This window comes from Mercenaria mercenaria, chromosome 9, assembly GCF_021730395.1.
Source record: "Mercenaria mercenaria strain notata chromosome 9, MADL_Memer_1, whole genome shotgun sequence".
Classification (NCBI taxonomy): Eukaryota; Metazoa; Mollusca; class Bivalvia; order Venerida; family Veneridae; genus Mercenaria; species Mercenaria mercenaria.
This window is the reverse complement of record NC_069369.1, coordinates 21,530,514-21,551,069: the sequence shown is the minus strand read 5'-3', so window position 1 is coordinate 21,551,069 and position 20,556 is coordinate 21,530,514. Positions and strand designations below refer to the sequence as shown.

At 35.2% G+C, this 20,556-nt stretch overlaps 1 protein-coding gene across 1 annotated transcript in view; it reads right to left on the bottom strand.

The window, feature by feature from the left end:
- Positions 1-3,864: 3,864 nt before the first annotated feature.
- Positions 3,865-20,556, bottom strand: part of LOC123546682 (synaptic vesicular amine transporter-like) — a 29,549-nt gene continuing 12,857 nt past the window's right edge. The window contains exons 2-14 of the mRNA XM_053550982.1: positions 18,649-18,982; positions 18,020-18,078; positions 17,187-17,270; positions 16,835-16,927; positions 15,902-15,991; positions 15,531-15,632; positions 14,790-14,885; positions 14,216-14,346; positions 13,714-13,777; positions 13,070-13,189; positions 5,861-5,906; positions 4,886-4,973; positions 3,865-4,232 (exon numbers count right to left, since the gene is read on the bottom strand). Of these exons, the coding sequence (XP_053406957.1) occupies positions 4,131-4,232; positions 4,886-4,973; positions 5,861-5,906; positions 13,070-13,189; positions 13,714-13,777; positions 14,216-14,346; positions 14,790-14,885; positions 15,531-15,632; positions 15,902-15,991; positions 16,835-16,927; positions 17,187-17,270; positions 18,020-18,078; positions 18,649-18,982 (1,409 nt within the window). The 3' untranslated portion in view covers positions 3,865-4,130. The remainder of the gene's footprint in view (positions 4,233-4,885; positions 4,974-5,860; positions 5,907-13,069; positions 13,190-13,713; positions 13,778-14,215; positions 14,347-14,789; positions 14,886-15,530; positions 15,633-15,901; positions 15,992-16,834; positions 16,928-17,186; positions 17,271-18,019; positions 18,079-18,648; positions 18,983-20,556) is intronic.

The window sequence follows — 20,556 nt, the reverse complement described above, 5'->3', positions numbered from 1 at the left end:
TCACATTTCATGGTATGAGAACAAAATATTCCCTATCTCACATTTCATGGTATGAGAACAAAATATTCCCTATATTACATTTCATGTACAATTATACAATCGTAAAGCATGCTAATTTTTCTTGACTTAATTTGGAAAAATAACAATTTGCAGTCATTCATTGCAACAATTTAATATTTACAAATGTTCATAGGTATTAAATATTATAACATAATTATGCTAGATGTCATGTTAAAAAGGACAGTACATTCAAGGTTTCAAACTTATCCATTTTCCATTTAGATAAATATCTTTTTTAATTACAATTATGTGTCTACAGTGTATTGTAAGGTGAAATCCAGTTTTTACAATGTTGTCAATTTATTTCGTGATAAAACATTGTATAATAAAATGAGCCATGCCATGAGGAAACCAACATAAAGCGTTTGCGACAAGCATGGATCCAGACCAGCCTGCGCATCTGCACAGTCTGGTCAGGATCTATGCTGTTTGCTTTCAAAGCCTATTAGAATTAGAGAAACCATTAGTGAACAGCAAGGATCCTGACCAGACTGTGCATATGCGCAGGCTGGTCTGGATCCATGCTGGTTGCAAACGCATTATGTTGGTTTTCTCATGTTATGGTTCAAATGATGTATCATCCTTTTTAACAATTAAACAAACATTTACTCACACTCATACTATATTTAACTCCACTATAAGATTTTTTCCATAGAATATGGTCACATATCATACAACCACGTGCTGGTCTAGGTCGCTGGCCAAAAGATTTCTTCTGAAGTTTTACCCAAGATTTAAATATGAGAAATACATATATTTCACTAATTTAAAATTAAATTCATAATTCTGCTAATAACAAATATTTGCTTGTTTCTATCTGTTGGAGAGTCAAAAGTCTAGCAAAATTATACATTTGGTCATTGGACTTAAACAGTCCTGTCTTTTACAGTCCTAGCAAAGGTTTTGTTGATTCTGATTCAAACTGGGTACCTTCTTATATACAATCCACATTACAGATGAGTTTATATAAAACATATAGCATATAGACAATCAGTTCAAGTGATAGTTGTCACATAAAAAAGGACCTTCAGTTGGAACGGTAGTATGTTTTCTGTAATGGTTTATAGAAGAAAAAAGTTGATATAGCTGTAAATGCTATTGGCATATTTTGGTACTGTGCCTCTTATTTTAGTAAACTGCGAGAATACTGTAAAATCATTTAATTTCGTGGGCATGAAATGGAGTGGTTTTGGTCAAAACAGCAATTTCGAGGGGATATGAATTCCTGGATTTCAACTTTTGAACATATAATGAATGGGAATTTTACATGTTGGTTGGGATTAAATTTCGTTGATTGACACAATCACGAAATCCACGAAAATTAGTCCCCCACGAATATTAATGATTTCACAGTACTAGGCATCAGCAACAGCCATAAAGACCTATGTCACTTTGCAACAAAAAGTAGATAAATATTCAGCAGCAACAAGACGGTCCAATTTTATGTGAGGATTTATATTAATACAAAATTTATGTACTACAAATAATTTTGAGTAGTTTATTTAAAGATAAAAGATCTAAATATTACTAGAATGTCTTGCATTGTAAACTCCCAGTGGTTTGGCAAGAAATTGTTTGTAATGTATGAATGATGATAAAAGTGTCATGGCTATGGTCGGTTTCTTCAAGCTCTAATTTACTTGGGAAATCTTAGGCTGTCAACTTTTGGCGAATTTCACTCTTCTTTTTGAGATATTTCCAATATTTTTGGATTCTCAAAACTGTCAACTTAGAAAAATTTCTTAAATTGATTTTTTAAATTTGTTTGCAATCATGGTATCACAGTCCAGCATGTATTCTAAAATTAATATACAGTACATGTAAAAATAATTAACAACAAATTTGTGTATTGTATCTCTGTAATTTATGTTACAATTTTGAAGCTGAATTTGACAAAATTACTGCCCATGTGTTTCTTTCCTTCTATTATAGTTGTAGCATTCCAATTCCAATGAAATCTACTGTCCCCAAAGACAGAACATTTCAGATACTACAATGTCCAATTAAATACAATTTTTTACATAGTTACATCGTTAAAATATTTTCTTCATATGAGGTACATGCATTTATCAGATGTTCACCGTAGGAAGCGTGCATTCCGTTATGATATGATGACAGAAAGTTTGTTATTCCAACAGCGGCCTTTAATTCAAGACTTTGTGGTTTCAGGGATCCAAAACTTCAAAAGTATGCGAATTGGATAATTAAAACAGCATACAGAACAACGGAAACAAAACTGTAACTATAATAAAATAAGGCATAAATCATGGAGTAGTACTACCAGTATGTATGAAATATGTAGCTGTTTTCTCCACACACATAACGCCAACATATTTAATGTTTTGTTTGTTTACTAGTATTTGGCTTTAGCATCATTTTTCCAAAATATTCCAGTTATGTTAATGAATTAAGTTAGCCGGACCAGCGTTCCTGGATTCTGTACCAGTACATACCTGTTCTCCACAAGTAACTGTCAATTTCCCCACATGAATGTTGAAATGAATCCCACACCCGAAAGTCTAAACTACTAGGCCTAAACCATGATTTATTTCTGAAGTAAAGAAGAACATGTCTTTATGTAGTACTACATAGATACAGCCAAGCAAGATCTTACAGTCAATATGACAAATAATCACTCCAACAATTTCTTTCAACGTTAAATTGCATAGACCTATGAACAGCAAAACAATAATATATATCACATCTCAACATCACATACTTTTATCCATCATCGGACACATCTACATACTTAAACTTTTAAGTTCTTGGCTTAAATTGTTTTCAGTACACTTAACAGAGTCTGTCACAGTGAGTGCAATTGTGATATATGATGACCCTTAAAACATACCATTTCAAGAATAAAAAAGCAGCACCTTAAGGTAGTTCTGCACGTTTGATAAACCAGAAGTCCTTTATCCAGAAAACATAGAAAAAGCCTGGATTCCGCCTACGGAAATAAAAATCATTTTATGAATTAATGGCGACCTGTGAGTAAGTTTTTTACAATGGCACTTTTATTATCTTTCTTAAGTTAAATTATGATAATAAAAACATCTGATATGTTAAATGATTCAAAATAATGATTGTCTTAAAATTAGCAAAGTTTAATCAAATTCTAGATTGTAGAAAAGATTCGATCTGAACGTGCAGAACTACCTTAAGCTGATAGTTGACTGTGAAAATTCAATTGAAAAATTACACACTGAAACATCTGAACAGAAAAGTTACAGTATCATTGATTATTTTCCAATTTATTGTCAAGTGTATCAGTGTAACTTTGATTTTAATAAAATTTTATGGCAGTATTATTTAGATATTTGTAAATTCAGGAGGGATTATTTGTTATATTTGCTAATTGTCCAGAATTGCAAAAAATTATGAGTGATATTTCTTCTATAAAAATTCTGTATGTTTCCTAAGATGTCTATACATTGTAAATATTCTGCCTTTCAAACTGATCTCAGCATTTAGCCTCGTGAAAGTATTTGATATTACAGTATAAGGTTAGTACTGTTTTGGAAATCTTTCAAATTGCATTTGATATAAGAAGTTAAACAATATTTTTTTACCCCAGTGCAAGCGTATTTAATATGCTATTCAGTCTGTAAATTTTCAATGAACACCCATTTGAATAATAAATGGTAATGCCTAAATTGAAAGATAGACCAATCCATTTTAGAAATTTACCATGGTAATGGTTAAATTTGCAAGTTCTTCTGTAGTTGAATACTGGCAAAAAAAGATCTGTTACACCTCTTTTTAAGCCATTTACATAAAGCCCCCCCCCCTCCCCCCACACACACACACATCCCTCCTCCCAGCAGCTCACCTCCTGCTCTCGCTGCAAACATACTACACTCAAACACCCATATTACTAAATCATCACACACACTCATATATTATTTTTAGACCTATATAATAATCATATTTCTCTTTTTACATATATCAAACCACAACTTCATTTGTTATTCTAGTATAATCTTTCCTTTATATCAAATATTTGGCAGTAATTCTAAGTTTACACCTATAATGAAGTCAGACTTCAGTTTATTGCACATGGAGTTATTGTTCTACTGGTAGTACCCGTCATCATCATCTGACACGGGGTTGCTGGATGTGGTCTGGTTGTAGGTCACATACTGCACGGGACATTGTTCATTCATAATCAATGACTGAAAAATAAAACACATAAGATGTACATATACTTTGTAAAAATGTAGTAGTAATAGAGGTAGTTCTGCTGACATTAATTTTATTCAAAGAAATCTTACACCTTGATGTAACATGTTTGAAGAAGGGTTTAAAGGTTCTGATAAAAATGGACAGCAATGAATAATTAACACTGTAAACCATTGGTTATTAGTTTTATTTAACTACTCTAATGCAATACATTTCGAGAATAATGATTGAAGTATGTTATTTTGAAAAAAATTCAAGCGCAACATCGAAGACATTTCAGTCTAGTGAACAGAGTGCAGCTTTAAAATAAATATTCTTAAACAGACTGGTTGCAGGATTATGTTAAGATCAATTTACCATCTTTTGTACTAAGTATTGTAATCACTATGTAAATATGAACATAGATCACTTTTCAGTTATATGACTTTTTTCATTATTATATATATTAACTTATTATTATTAATAAGTGATTATTGCTTGTCAATAAAACTAAATTATGGAGTTTTCACTATAGAAGGAATTGGGCTGATGAAAAAACAAATAACATTTGGATCAACATATGGAATAAACCAGCCATAATTAGGCTAACATAGTGATATCATCAACTACACTTTTGTTAACATAAGGAATAAATGTTACTATTCACCATTTTTTCTTCTTTTCCTGGAGGATTTCTTAGCAGCACTATCAGTGGGGTATAGATAATACTGATGATAGCTATAATCCACAGCATCCTGACAAAACAAAAGATAAAGTTAGCCATTATAATCCACTGCATCTTGACAAAACAAAATAAAATTAAATACAGCTATAGAGTCTGACAATATTAGCATTTTGTTATACATAAAAAATTGCACCCTTGACTAGTATGCTAGGGGTAAATTATGATCCACAGCTTCCTGTTATAAAAAAAAATATCTGTTGCTATAATCCACAACATTTAGTTAGATAGAAAATTTGAGACTAATCAAAGTAACCATACAGCTGTAATCCATTCTGCCATATAAAAATAAAATTGACTATGTAGCCAAGATTTTTCTGTTGAACTAAACAAGTGAAAATAGATACAATCCCCAGCATCAAGTTTGAAAAACGGGCTATAGATTCTGTATAATGCCCAACATCATGTATGTTTGAAGAACTGACAATAGCAATTGTATATGATCCACATAATTATGTTTTGTAAAAGTATATCTGACTATAGCTAGAGTATAATTCATCTTTATAAAGGTTAAAGTAACTATAACAACTGTATAACTGACAACAACTACTGTTTAATCCATATAATCATGTTTTGTAAAAGGTAATAGAATAATTCATGTTTATAAAGGTAAAACTAATTATATTAAACAACAGCATCATGTTTTGTAGAATTTACAATAGCTACTGTATAATCCATATAATCATGTTTTGTAAAAGTTACTGTTTAAATTCACTGCATTATGTTTTGTAAAACTTTATAAGATATACTATAGTTAAATAGATCTGTCTAAAATGTCAGAGATCTTTTATTTTATTTCTGAAAAATAGTACAAGAAGTTTTAAAGAATTGCAATATTTAGTAAGGAACTTCGAGATCTGGTTGAGGAAGAGATTAAGAAATGGGTAAGGAATAACCTACCAACTGAATCCAATGGCTTTAACTATTGTTCCACTTAACATTGGTCCTGAAAAAAACATAATACAGTTATCAGTTGTGTTATTTCTTAACATGTAACCTTCCAAGACTGAATATTTTATTATTAAACCAAACTTTTTTAGCACCTTTTTCATGATAAGATGCTTTACATATGTAATTATATCCATGCAAAAGCAGCCATTCAAGGTTGCAAAGTTCATCCTCTACCAATGGAGACACAGACCAGTCTGAACAGAGAGATTGTGAGGCAATGCACAAATAACTGCGAGAGACACAGACATGTCCAGCTAACGTGTTAGAAAGCCTGGTTCTTTTACATTTGCAGTGAAGAGCACCGATACAGAGGAAGCCCTCTTTCCTGGGAAAAACTAGTACTAACCTCTTAGTTTGGTTGGAGACACTCAAGATCTCAGAAAAGTTTGAACTGTGCCTGTACCAGGATTCAAACCCAAAACCTCTGGACTGATAGTCAAGCATGTTACCACTATACACTATAATAGTGGTAACAAGACAGCACAATTGTTGGCAAAATTTGAATACATGTGCTGAGAGGATTATACTGTTGATTTCTCTCTGTAAACACTGTTTTAAGTACAAAGCACATATGAGCCGTGCCATGAGAAAATCAACATAATGGCTTTGGGACCAGCATGGATCCAGACCAGCCTGCGCATCCGCGCAGTCTGGTCAGGATCCATGCTGTTCGCTTTTAAAGCCTATTGGAATTGGTGAAACTGTTAGCAAACAGCATGGATCCTGACCAGACTGCGCGGATGCGCAGGCTAGTCTGGATCCATGCTGGTCGCAAAGCCACTATATTGATTTTCCCATGGCGCGGCTCATATTGCAACTGTTTTCAAATACTGTAAAAGCACATATTTTCGCTGGCTCAAAATTTTGCGCATTTGATATTTTGAGTATATCCGCGTGGTTTAATATTCGCGAAATTGTAAAAATAGCATCATACTTTAATTCAATTTATACTAATGGTGCATATTTATGTGATGATTAATTAATCGCGAGATGTAGGGTCTTGCAAATATAGCAAAAATTAAACCCTCGTGAAGATTTCTGCTTTTGCAGTAAACTTTTCACATTTCACCACCTGAATTGTCTTTTTTTTCTAAATTCAAAGCAACATGGCATTTCCCATCAGCTTATTAATTAAATTAACAGATCACTGACTCATTTAAGTGTAAACAAGTCAATAAGTATTGTACTATTTTAAAAAAGTTTCCCCCTCTTATTATTTTAAATTTTTATGTAAATAGGTATGGGGTTACCCCTATGAACAAATGAAATCAAATCAAGTCGCCATTGTTTCATGCTTTTAACAAGAACAATATATTCCTGATCTATAGATACACTGGTCATTAATTATGAATGCTGTGATATTGTATTTGCCTGATATTAGAACCACTCAAAACAGCTTTTAAATTAGCTATTTATTTATTATTGTTGACATGTTAAAGCATGGCTATTAGCTAAAATACAAAATGTCCCTTTAAATCTGCACTAGTAATGATTTTTACGCTTGGTTCAATAATATAGGACTGTCTATGATGGATCTGTCAATAAGAAGTGCTTTTAACTGATTTTTTTCATCATCCATATGAATGGCAAGTTATTCATCAACTGTAGCGTAGACTCTTGTATCTTATCTATAAGAGGAAGGCATACAACAAAAAGATTAGCTATGGTTTATCACTGAATCATTATCTACTGCTGAAACATGCAGATGCATCAGCCATGTCATGTAGACTGGCACCAAATCTACTGCCAAAATCCCATATAAAGGCTGTATCAGCTATGACATGTAGATTGGCACTAAATCTACTGTCAAAACCTCATATAAAGGAAGTATCAGCTATGCCATGTAGACTGACACAAAAGCTACTGCCAAAACCCCATATAAAGGAGGTATCAGCTATGACCTGTAGACTGGCACAAAATCTACTGCCAAGACCCATATAAAGGAGGTATCAGCCATGCCATATAGACTGGCACAAAATCTACTGCCAAGACCCATATAAAGGAGGTATCAGCTATGACATGTAGACTGGCACAAAATCTACTGTCAAAACCTCATATAAAGGAAGTATCAGCTATGCCATGTAGACTGACACAAAAGCTACTGCCAACACCCCATATAAAGGAAGTATCAGCCATGCCATGTAGACTGGCACAAAATCTACTGCCAAGACCCATATAAAGGAGGTATCAGCTATGACATGTAGACTGGCACAAAATCTACTGTCAAAACCTCATATAAAGGAAGTATCAGCTATGCCATGTAGACTGACACAAAAGCTACTGCCAACACCCCATATAAAGGAAGTATCAGCTATGCCATTCAGACTGGCACAAAATCTACTGCTTAAACCCCATATAAAGGAAGTATCAGCTATGCCATGGAAACTGGCGCAAAATCTACTGCCAAAACCCCATATAAAGGAATTATCAGCTATGCCATATAGACTGGCACAAAATCTACTGCCAAAACCCATATGAAAGGGGCATCAGTCATGCCATGTAGACTGGCATAAAATGTGCTGCCAAAGCCCATATTAAGGAGGTATCAGCCATGTCATGTAGACTAGCAAAAAATTTACCGCCAAATTCCCATATAAAGAAGGCATCAGCCATGCCATGTAGACTGTCGCAAAAGCTACTGCCAAATCTCATATAAAGTTGGTATCAGCCATGACATGTAGACTGGCACAAAATATAATGCCATAACCCCATTGCACAATTGCAAAGGATATATCAGTCATGACAGGTTGAGCACAAAAGCTACTGCCAAATTCCCATATAAAGGAGGAGTACTGCCAAAATCCCATATAAAGGAGGTTATCAGCCATGTCATGTAGACTAGCAAAAAATTTACCGCCAAATTCCCATATAAAGAAGGCATCAGCCATGCCATGTAGACTGTCGCAAAAGCTACTGCCAAATCTCATATAAAGTTGGTATCAGCCATGACATGTAGACTGGCACAAAATATAATGCCATAACCCCATTGCACAATTGCAAAGGATATATCAGTCATGACAGGTTGACCTGCTAAAAGTCTGTTTCTAAAATCCCACTGCAAAGGATGTATCAGGATATGTGGACTGGCACAAAATCTATTGCCATTACTGTGAAATCATTAATATTCGTGGGGGACTAATTTTCGTGGATTTCGTGGTTGAGTCAATCCACGAAATTTAATCCCAACGAACATGTAAAATTCCCATTCAATTTATGTTCAAAAGTTGAAATCTACGAATTCATATCCCCACGAAATTGCCGTTTAGACTGAAACCACGAAATTTCGTACCCACCGAATTAAATGATTTTACCGTATACCATTGTAAAGGATGTATCTGCTATTTCATATGAACTGGCACAAAAGTCCCATTGCAATCAAAGTATCAGCCACTGCATTTGGGCTGCATTTGGGCTTACACAAAATCTATTGCCAAAACCACACTGAAAAGGATGTCTTAGTCATGGCATGTGGCATACTGCCAAATACTAAAAGCTCTGTTGCAAATCCACTGCAAAGGATGCATCATTAATGGAATGTTGTCAAATTTTACTGCCAATCGTCCATTGCAATAGATGTATCAGCCATGACTCATGGACTGGCAAAATTTGTACTACCAAATCCCATGGCAAATAAAATGTCAGTCATGGCATGCATACTTGCACAGACACTACTGCCAAAATCCCATTGCAAAGGATGTGTCAGTCTACTGCATGTAGATTAGCATGTAGACCAGCACGTTATCTACTGCCACTAGAAATGGCAAAGGATTATCAACTATGAAAGTGGCCAGGCATGTTATCCACTGCCAAACCCCCATGAGTATGGATTATCAACTGTAACATGCCACCTGGCATTTTATCTGCTGCCAAAACCACATGACTAATGATTTTTAGTATCAGCTTCTGTAAGTAGCCTGGCATGTTTCCTACTGCAAAAGCCTATTATAAAGGATGGGATGTCTACCTAAAACCTATGGCAAAAGCTGTACATAGTACACTGGTATATTTTCAACATTCAAAACCAAAGACAAGTGAACAATCAACTACAGCATGTACACTGGCATCCTCTATATTACAAAATGCATGACATACGGTACGTATTTATGACCTATGGTATATGATTATGGAACATTGTCCGTGGCAAATGCTGTTCTACTCAATGGCATAGTTGACTTGATCTTCTACAACAACAATGTAAATCAACTAGTTTATGAATCGATGTACATGCACTGTCACCCTTCATCTCACTACAAAACCCATGGCAAGTGTTTCTATGGTAATATTTAAAAGCGTGCCATGGTGCATCCTATACGACCTCAGCTACAAGCAAATGCTATGATAGAACATGCTGTATGGTATAGTATAGTCAATGTGACCTTATCTATTGCAAAACCCATGACAAAGGTTATTGTGATACATGCTTTGGTATAGTCAATGTTACCTTATCTACTGCAAAAACCATGACAAAGGCTATTGTGATACATGCTTTTGTATGGTCAATGTGACCTTACTACTGCATAAACCATGACAAAGGTTATTGTGATACATGCTGTGACCTTACCTACAGCAAAACCCATTGCAAAGTTATTGTGATACATGCTTTGGTATGGTCAATGTGACCTTACCTACTGCAAAAACCATGACAAAGGTTATTGTGATACATGCTTTGGTATAGTCAATGTTACCTTACCTACTGCAAAAACCATGACAAAAGTTATTGTGATACATGCTTTGGTATGGTCAATGTGACCTTATCTACTGCAAAAACCATGACAAAAGTTATTGTGATACATACTTTGGTATGGGTAATGTGACCTTACCTACTGCAAAACCTATGATAAAGGTTATTGTGATACATGCTACATTATAGTCAATGTGAACTTACCTACTGCAAAACCCATGACAAAGGTTATTGTGATACATGCTTTGGTATGGTATATGTGACCTTATCTACTGCAAAGCCCATGACAAAGGTTATTGTGATACATGCTGTGGTATGGTCAATGTGACTTTATCTACAGCAAAACCAATTGCAAAGTTATTGTGATACATGCTTTGGTATGGGTTATGTGACCTTACCTAATGCAAAACCAATTGCAAAGCTTTGGTATAGTCAATGTGACCTTACCTACTGCAAAACCCATGACAAAGGTTATTGTGATACATGCTGTGACCTTACCTACAGCAAAACCCATTGCAAAATTATTGTGATACATGCTTTGGTATAGTCAATGTGACCTTACCTACTGCAATACCAGTTGCAGAAGTTATTGTGATACATGCTTTGGTACGGTCAATGTGACCTTACCTACAGCAAAACCAATTGCAGAAGTTATTGTGATACATGCTTTGGTACGGTCAATGTGACCTTACCTACAGCAAAACAATTGCAGAAGACCTTACATGCTTTGGTATGGTCATTGCAAACTGCAAAACCCGAATTGCAGAAGTTATTGTGATACATGCTTTGGTATGGTCAATGTGGCCTTACGTACTGCAATTACAGTTGCAAAAGCTATTGTGATACATGTTGTGGTATGGTCACCTTACGTACTGCAAAACCAATTGCAGGAGTTATTGGGATACATGTTTTGGTATGGTCAATGTGACCTTACGTACTGCAATACCAGTTGCAAAAGTTATTGTGATACATACTTTGGTATGGTCACCTTACGTACTGCAATACCAGTTGCAAAAGCTATTGTGAGACATGCTTTGGTATGGTCAATGTGACCTTACGTACTGCAATACCAGTTGCAAAAGTTATTGTGATACATACTTTGGTATGGTCACCTTACGTACTGCAAACCAATTGCAAAAGTTATTGTAATACATACTTTGGTATGGTCACCTTACGTACTGCAATACCAGTTGCAAAAGTTATTGTGATACATACTTTGGTATGGTCACCTTACGTACTGCAATACCAGTTGCAAAAGCTATTGTGAGACATGCTTTGGTATGGTCAATGTGACCTTACGTACTGCAATACCAGTTGCAAAAGTTATTGTGATACATACTTTGGTATGGTCACCTTACGTACTGCATACCAGTTGCAAAAGTTTGTGGACATGACTTTGGTATGGTCATGTACCTTACGTACTGCAATACCAGTTGCAAAAGCTATTGTGAGACATGCTTTGGTATGGTCAATGGTCACCTTACGTACTGCAATACCAGTTGCAAAAGTTATTGTGATACATACTTTGGTATGGTCACCTTACGTACTGCAAAACCAATTGCAAAAGTTATTGTGATACATACTTTGGTATGGTCACCTTACGTACTGCAATACCAGTTGCAAAAGTTATTGTGATACATACTTTGGTATGGTCACCTTACGTACTGCAGTACCAGTTGCAAAAGTTATGTGATACATACTTTGGTATGGTCACCTTACGTACTACAATACCAGTTGCAAAAGTTATTGTGATACATGCTTTAGTATGGTCAATGTGACCTTACGTACTGCAATACCAGTTGCAAAAGTTATTGTGATACATACTTTGGTATGGTCACCTTACGTACTGCAAAACCAGTTGCAAAAGTTATTGTGATACATGCTTTGGTATGGTAAATGTGACCTTACGTACTGCAAAACCAATTGCAGAAGTTATTGTGATACATGCTGTGGTATGGGCAATGTGACCTTACGTACTACAATACTAGTTGCAAAAGTTATTGTGATACATACTTTGGTATGGTCACCTTACGTACTGCAAAATCAATTGCAAAAGTTATTGTGATACATGCTTTGGTATGGTAAATGTGACCTTACGTACTGCAAAACCAATTGCAGAAGTTATTGTGATACATGCTGTGGTATGGTCAATGTGACCTTACCTACTGCAAAACACATCGCAGAAGTTATTGTGTGATACATACTTTGGTATGGTCACCTTACGTACTGCAATACCAGTTGCAAAAGTTATTGTGATACATACTTTGGTATGGTCACCTTACGTACTGCAATACCAGTTGCAAAAGTTATTGTGATACATACTTTGGTATGGTCAATGTGACCTTACGTACTGCAAAACCCATCGCAGAAGTTATTGTGATACATGCTGTGGTATGGTCAATGTGACCTTACCTTCCGCAAAACACATCGCAGAAGTTATTGTGATACATGCTACGTTATAGTCAATATGACCTTACCTACTGCAAAACCCATGGCAAAGGCTATATCTGCTATGGCATAGATATTTCCGTACACAGACACGTGACGTAAGTCCACAAGGTAACCCATGTGTGGCATCATTGATGCGTCAACCATACCTGAGATAAAAATTGTTTTACTGTACATAATATTAATTTGTAGTTTAAAAAACGTGTTTTCAAAACAAAATGTGGACAAACAATAACCTAAGAAATAACAAAATATCGATAGCGTTTTGTTTCAAACTGATTCCTTAAGAAAACCAATGAAAAACAAGGAAATATCCCTCTTGCAACAGCAGCCGAATTTTATAGCACCAACTCCATTTACCCTGTACAAAATCCAGTCACGTGCACAATACTCACGTGGCAACGTTCCATTTCAATCAAGCTCGAGAAGTTTTAAAAAGGCATTATATAACCAGCTGCATTCCAAACTGACAAAAAGGACAAATGCATAGGCAACATAAACGAATACAACAGTTATTTCCATAATTCTGTTCTGCTTTTCATTCAAGTCGGCATATTAGCCTCTTCCAGAATTATATAATGTTCTAAACTTCACCACCATAATTAATTTCTGCGGTTTTGAATGACTTAAGGAATGGCATGCCATTCCAAATCTGAATATGAAAATATTTTACCTATTGAAAACCCAAGTCCAAACATTGGAGCAATTAAAAGTGCAGTAGTTCTGCAGAATGGTATCTGAAAAGAAATCATGAAGACAAAATGACCTTTACCTTGTGTAGTAAGGAGATACACTGACTATAGATAAATCTAACGGCATTGCATTGGCCGCGTAACGTAGGGTATAATACATTTTCGTTAATTAAGAATTGCATAACATCATTGATAATAAAAGATAACGTCTCAAAAATGTTGGGCTCATAACAATATATGCATTTCTTTAAATGGCAAAAACGTATTTTGAAAAAAAAAAAGATTTTGCATGAGATGACCGTCTTTGACAACGTATAAAATTCGGCGCATCAACATAACAAACCAAAAAGCACATTTATTTTGCTGCACTTAATAAGACCGGTCATTCAGACTACTGTTTTAAAATAACTAGGGAATATATGTAATTTTCTGAAGAATTTTTCTTCTAAATTTTATCATGTAACAGTAAAATTATAAACTTACAGCAAATAGACAAATGGATATTATAATCATTCCTATCATAGTGGACAACCAGCGCCCTATTTTGGAAGCTACAGGCCCAAATATATTGGTACCAAGTAAATACGATATGCTAGCTGGCAGGAACGCTAAACCTGGAATATAAATTGTGACATGTCGGAGGCAAGGTCAAAATCAACTAAAAATATTTTTAAATTACTTACAACAGGTGCTATTAATTGCATTATTTATTAGAAAAAAATAGTATTACACAGATGAAAAATGTATTAACATAATTAAATATAAGTTAAATTTCTTTGCTGTTAAGGAACCTGGAACCCGCTAACATGAAGTTCCGATGAGAGGTACCAATTTAAGATAAATTAAGTTAAATTGTAGTCTCTTAGCACCTAAGGCACAACGATATACTTAGTAAGGTAGAAAGAAGTGCCTAGATGAATATATCTGTTATAACCGTCAAAAAGAATCAGTCTATTCTTATAGCAAAGTCATTTAATTTTTACTGTTTATTTGTAACTTTCTCATTCAGAATGATACTGCCTAAAATTAAGTCATTGAAATAAAGACATATCTATACCTTGTTCCCATTCTTCAGCTCCCATCACCTTGTTCATCCATATTGGTAAAGATGGCTCCATCATTGCAATACCCATATTGGCAAAGGTTATTGAACCTGAAATAACCAATATTAGTTAAAACTCGATATCTCGAAATCGCTTATCCCAAAATTCCGGCTATCTCGAAGACATTTTCAAGTCCCGTTCCGAAAATACCTGCACAAAATCATTTTAAGTCGAATTTCGGTTATCTCGAAGTTAACACTCGATCCCTTGGAATTCAAATTTCAACTATGTATACGTTTAAAGGAAATCATGTTTATCAGCAACAATTAGATAAAAACGAAAAAGAATTGTGGTAAAGCCTAACTGAGGTTTTTCCATAGAAGATAGCGATTGTCTATATATCTGTTTAGTTAGTTTGTTTTGGTAAAAAGCGTCGCCAGCGCTTAGTTGAAAAATGATAACATGACGTGTTTATAGAATAACAAGATTATATTCCTCCTACATAGTACTTTGTAAATGATAAGTGGCTACTGAAGTTTAATGATGATCCAAATTTAGAAATATTATCATATGTATGTACAGTCGACTGCACACCAACAGTAACAGAGAAGCCACAAGGGCTTATCATAGAACATAAGGTTACAAATAAATAAATGAGCAAAAACCAATATATAGGAGGTGGCCCCACTGGGAATCGGACTCTCGGCGTGTTCGAGCATAACTGTGCCAACACGCCACGACAAAGACAGTCTTACCTGCTGCTATGAGTATATATGGATCTTTTAGAAGTGTTATATAGGAAGTGCCCTCCTGGGACTCGGGTTGGACGGTCGGCTGTAGCACAAACAACTGCAACGCTGAAACAGTAAATGACTTGGTCAGTGTCTTTGGTCAACAGTAAATTATAAATATTTTGTTACATCAGAAGTAGAACGAGCGTTTAACATTTTTTATTAATAACGCTTGGCGACCGGTTAATGACTTCACTGGAGGTGTTTCTGTAAGTAATGGTAGAGAGCGTGGGCTCTTCCTTCGGAACCCGGACCAATACCATCCAGGTTTGGGTTCCGACACCAATGTTAGGAAGATAATGCCACTGTCAGTCACAATATGTATATAGACTTACCACCATCGAATAGAGCCATTGCAGCAAGAATTAGAAATGGCGCTTCTTTCCCGGCAAACTGGTACATTATACCTCCGAACGGTGGACCAACTGTAATGTACAATAAATAGAACCATCGTTTCGAAAAGATCATCTACGATAAAAACTTTAATCCAAAATACTGTCATTATTTGAAAATCGATCTGAAAACGACTCGGCACTCTTCAACACGATGACGTTGCTACATGATGCCGACGTCAGAACGTACTGACGTTCTGGTTACACAGGGCCTTTATGATTATGGCGCGTGGCGCACGGCTTTGCATTATGGATCCGTTAACGGTGAACGTATATAATGATCCGTTCCAGTAGCTTTTTTTTGTTACTATTTATACTAAAGTGTCAATGTTACGGCGATCACTTAACATAGTCCGAGGGCTGAGCGCCTGATAGGAGTTACGGCAGTATTGTACTCAACCCTCGAAATTATTACCAATGTTCCCAGATATCACCAGTACTTAGTAAATGACAACATTCTCATATAAATGGCTATTGATAATTGCTTTTGTCAAGACGTTTTAGAATAAAAACGCTTGTAATGCCACACTCAGAATATTTCAGAGCATTTTTAAAGATCGGTATGTATTTCCTGGGTCCTTGTTTGAAAGCGTTTCTACTGATTTTCCACATGATATTATTTTGCAAGCCGTTTTAATTAGTGTTTGATTGTTAAGTAGAAGTCTATGAATTGCATAAAACATACATGTACATGTATGCAGTTGTACGTGTTAACATTTAATCGAAAGTTCTGATGCTGAAGAAATAAGGTTAGCGGAATCTAGCATATCAGTTTTTAATTTTATGACAACATTGCCATTGGGTATGCCGCTGAAATTATGTAAAGTTCATTTTTGAAAAATGGTATTGTTTGTAGAGACTGATGCTGATACTCACTGAGAACTCCAAGGGCTAGTCCTCCGAGGGCAATACCCATTGCCCGTCCCCGCTCGTCGTCATCGGTATACCGTACGGCTAACATACCCATACCTGACGTAACACAGAACAGATCAAACTTTAATTTAAATACTAATATAATTATCGTACTATTTTGAGCAAGATTTCTATTGTCACAGCACATGTACTTATGATGACGTTATCTCAACAACCACAAATTAGAATTTTCTTAATATTTGAATAGAATTGTATAAAAATAAGGTTTGAAAACGTCAACTGACTTTAAACAAGTGTTCTCTTATGCACACAGTTTTATTTATATACACAAAGTCTACAACTGTACAAGATGTACCTGCAACACTTGAGCACGCTGATCCAATACCCTGGAAAGCTCTGGCAACAAACAAAACTGCATAGGTTTCCCCAAAAGCAAATACTGAAACAAATGTAACGGAAATGACGTGTGATAGAGGTGATACGTAACGGAAATGTTATGTAAGTAACATGTATTAACGCAAACAGACTAACTTCAGTGAAATATATAAAAGCCGGGATGAAATTGGTGTTTAAGCTAGAATTGTAAACAGTAACTATTTGCTTGCAGGGGTTTACAGTAGCTCTATTCGATTTTTATTTTTGACATAGTTTTAAAGACAGGAAGTTTTGATATTATCATAAAAAATCGCTTAGTTTTATTCAAGTACCTGTTTTGTTCTATATCTCTTTGTCATTTGCTGTGCACCTTTTGTGGCATGTTTGTTCTGCATCTTTAAGGCTTTTTTTTTTGTTTTAAAACTTTTTCTCATTTGCTTTATACATTTTTGTACAGATTAACCTTTCCATACAGACTTTTCGAAAGAAACTGCGGCCAAAAAGAAATAATCATAAAAAGCATGTACTGTTAATGAAATACTGTTGCAATGCAAACAAGACATCTAACATGCCTTTCAATTTTCAAACATGAAAGACATCGGTACCATCGGTGCAAATACAGATCAAAGACCAATGGCTTATTGTCATACAAAATGTTTGAGGGCTTGGTTTGAACTGTAGTTAGTTTTAAAGATACTGCGAAAGTAGAAGGTTTGTGACAACATGAATTTAGTACGAAGAATTACAATCCGTCACGAAACGACATGAACATTAGCAAGATAGGATAAATGTAAGCTGGTCACTTGTACTTACTTACTGTTGAAGTCATCATGATAACGAAGCCGGTAAACATCGGGATTGTATAACCAATCCTACAACGATATCAATATAAATATATTAGCCAATCCCGCTCCAACAGCATGGTGTGCCCGATAATACATATATTAACGCAGTGAAGAACATTCTCCCAGTTTGGTTTCATAAAAGTCTTAAAGCAATAATGAGAATTTCATGATACAGGTATGTATATTCACTGAAAGAAAGAAAGATAGAACTTTGTGATCTGAAATGAGTAACAGTTTTATAACATAAGTTTAATGTCAACTCGATTTTGAAAATATTCTTGACAAATGTCTAATCATAATTACAGAAACGGTTCAAAATATCATATATTTATATTAAACTTAAACAAAGTTGCACATTAAAGGGTAATGAAAATACGCACTAGAAGCTGCGATACCATGAAACGTTTAACAGAATTTTACAATTCTGTGACAAAGGGACTTCACCATAAATGCTCTAGCACAATAAAGTTCAGAATTTTCTAGTAAATAATTTACGAGACTTTACGTTTTTCATTAAATCCCATGTTTGTCGCACAAAAGTGGCAAGTTGCATCACCCTAAAATCATTGTAATACACACATCTGAAAAGAAATATACCTGTTTGTTATAGGCCCGACAAATGGATTAAACATCATTTGTACAAGTGCTTTAGACCCAAACATAATCCCTGCTTTAACATTGGCGTCCCCATACTCCGCATATTCCTCTTCCTTTAACGCCTTGGCTAATATTTTTTCAGCTGTTTTATTTCTTTCCGTTTTACACTCTTTCGGATTTTGTGTTGAAATTTGTATAGCACTAATATTTAGGTGAATAGCTTGATCATCACTAAGTATAGTTCTGTCTTTACACACAATTTCAGTTTCTGTCACGTTGTGGACCGGTTCTGACTCTTGTTCCAGTTTCAGTATAAAGTTTGGTATTATAGGCACTGAAAGAGCAAAACCGACAGAGAATAGGATCGAAATTACAAGAGATAGCACATTGAATACTAGTGTGATTATATTAGAGCCGTGCTGAAACCAACATAGTGGTACGACAGCAGATCGACAGCTGCTCGCGAGTTGGTCAGCTCCTGCGTCGCTTTAAAGTCTATGGAATTGGAATTAGCGAACGGATCTGACCAATGCGCGTGCGCAGGCTGGTCTGATCCATGTGTAGCATACCCACTATTAATTCCATGCAGGCTCATAAATAACATGTAATAATCAAATGGTGATGACAATTAGGGTGATGACGATAATGATGGTGATAGTGGTGTTGATATTTTTATGATAATGCTGCAGCAGCTAGCGGGGGCGGAGATGATGATGTTCGTGATAATAGCAGTACTAAAAAATAATGATAATAACAGTAGTAGTAATAATAATAATAGTTCAGTGTAATGATACGAGTTAATTGATGTACATTCAACTGCGTTGTCTCTCTTTTATATTTTTTGTAAAGCAAGATATTCACATGTATGTGTGTGTGTGTTGTGGTGTGGGGAGTGGGATCATGGTGAGATTGCGGAAGGGATCCCGTAGCAAGCACCCAAAAAATGTTTCGGTTTTATATGGTATGAACTGCATTTTGGATATATATTAGACACTTTAAAATTTGGAGCAAACGTGTGCAGACACATGACTGAAGTTTGATGTAAATACATGTATGTGGCATAAGCCTTTTTTAAAACTTTGTAATGTTAAGATAAATTTGCCAGATGTACTTGACTCTGTAGTGTTAGTACAGGAACGTTGAAGGCAACTATAATTTTCCTTTTTCCTCTCAAACTTCACAGAGGAATTTTTCTCATTAAATTTGTATTTTGAAATACAAGGTGTAATATATAACACGAATGACATTCAAAGAAAACAAGCCCATACCATTCTTGCGTAGTGATTCAGACTTGTGGAGCTTCATGTCCTTATGTTTAGCCGCACAGATCAAAGGCTAAACAGTTTATTACCCTAATCATTCGTTTGTGATTTCTTGTTGTGACTTCATTCTCTTTTGTTCTGCAAATGCTAAACATGCTTATAACACTGTCTAACTCTATCCAACATAGCACGAAAACGAGATCTAGGCACGACACTTTATGATGTCATGATATTACACTTTAATTGGAATGAAAGTTCATCTCGAATATTGCCCTATCATAACTATCGCCTTGCACGAGAAAACGAAAATAATTGTTAATTAGAGTTAAACAGGATTGTACTTTGAAATAAACCGCAATCCGAAGTTGATTTTATGATAACACCTCATTGACCTTGAGGCCAGATCAGCTTGGAAGAAAATCCATTTAACTTGCCTGTGCTTGTTGCGATATTCTAGACTTTTGTCAAATCAGATTGTTCATATGTATAACTATACATAGATAGCAAACACTATGGCAGTTGCACATGTTGATAAAGAACCATCAACCCCCATTTTCTGTATTTTGCACATATAGATATAATATACTTGTTGGATTTGTGAAGCAACCCGTGTACAATATTTTTCCGTTACAGCTTCTTTTGTTGT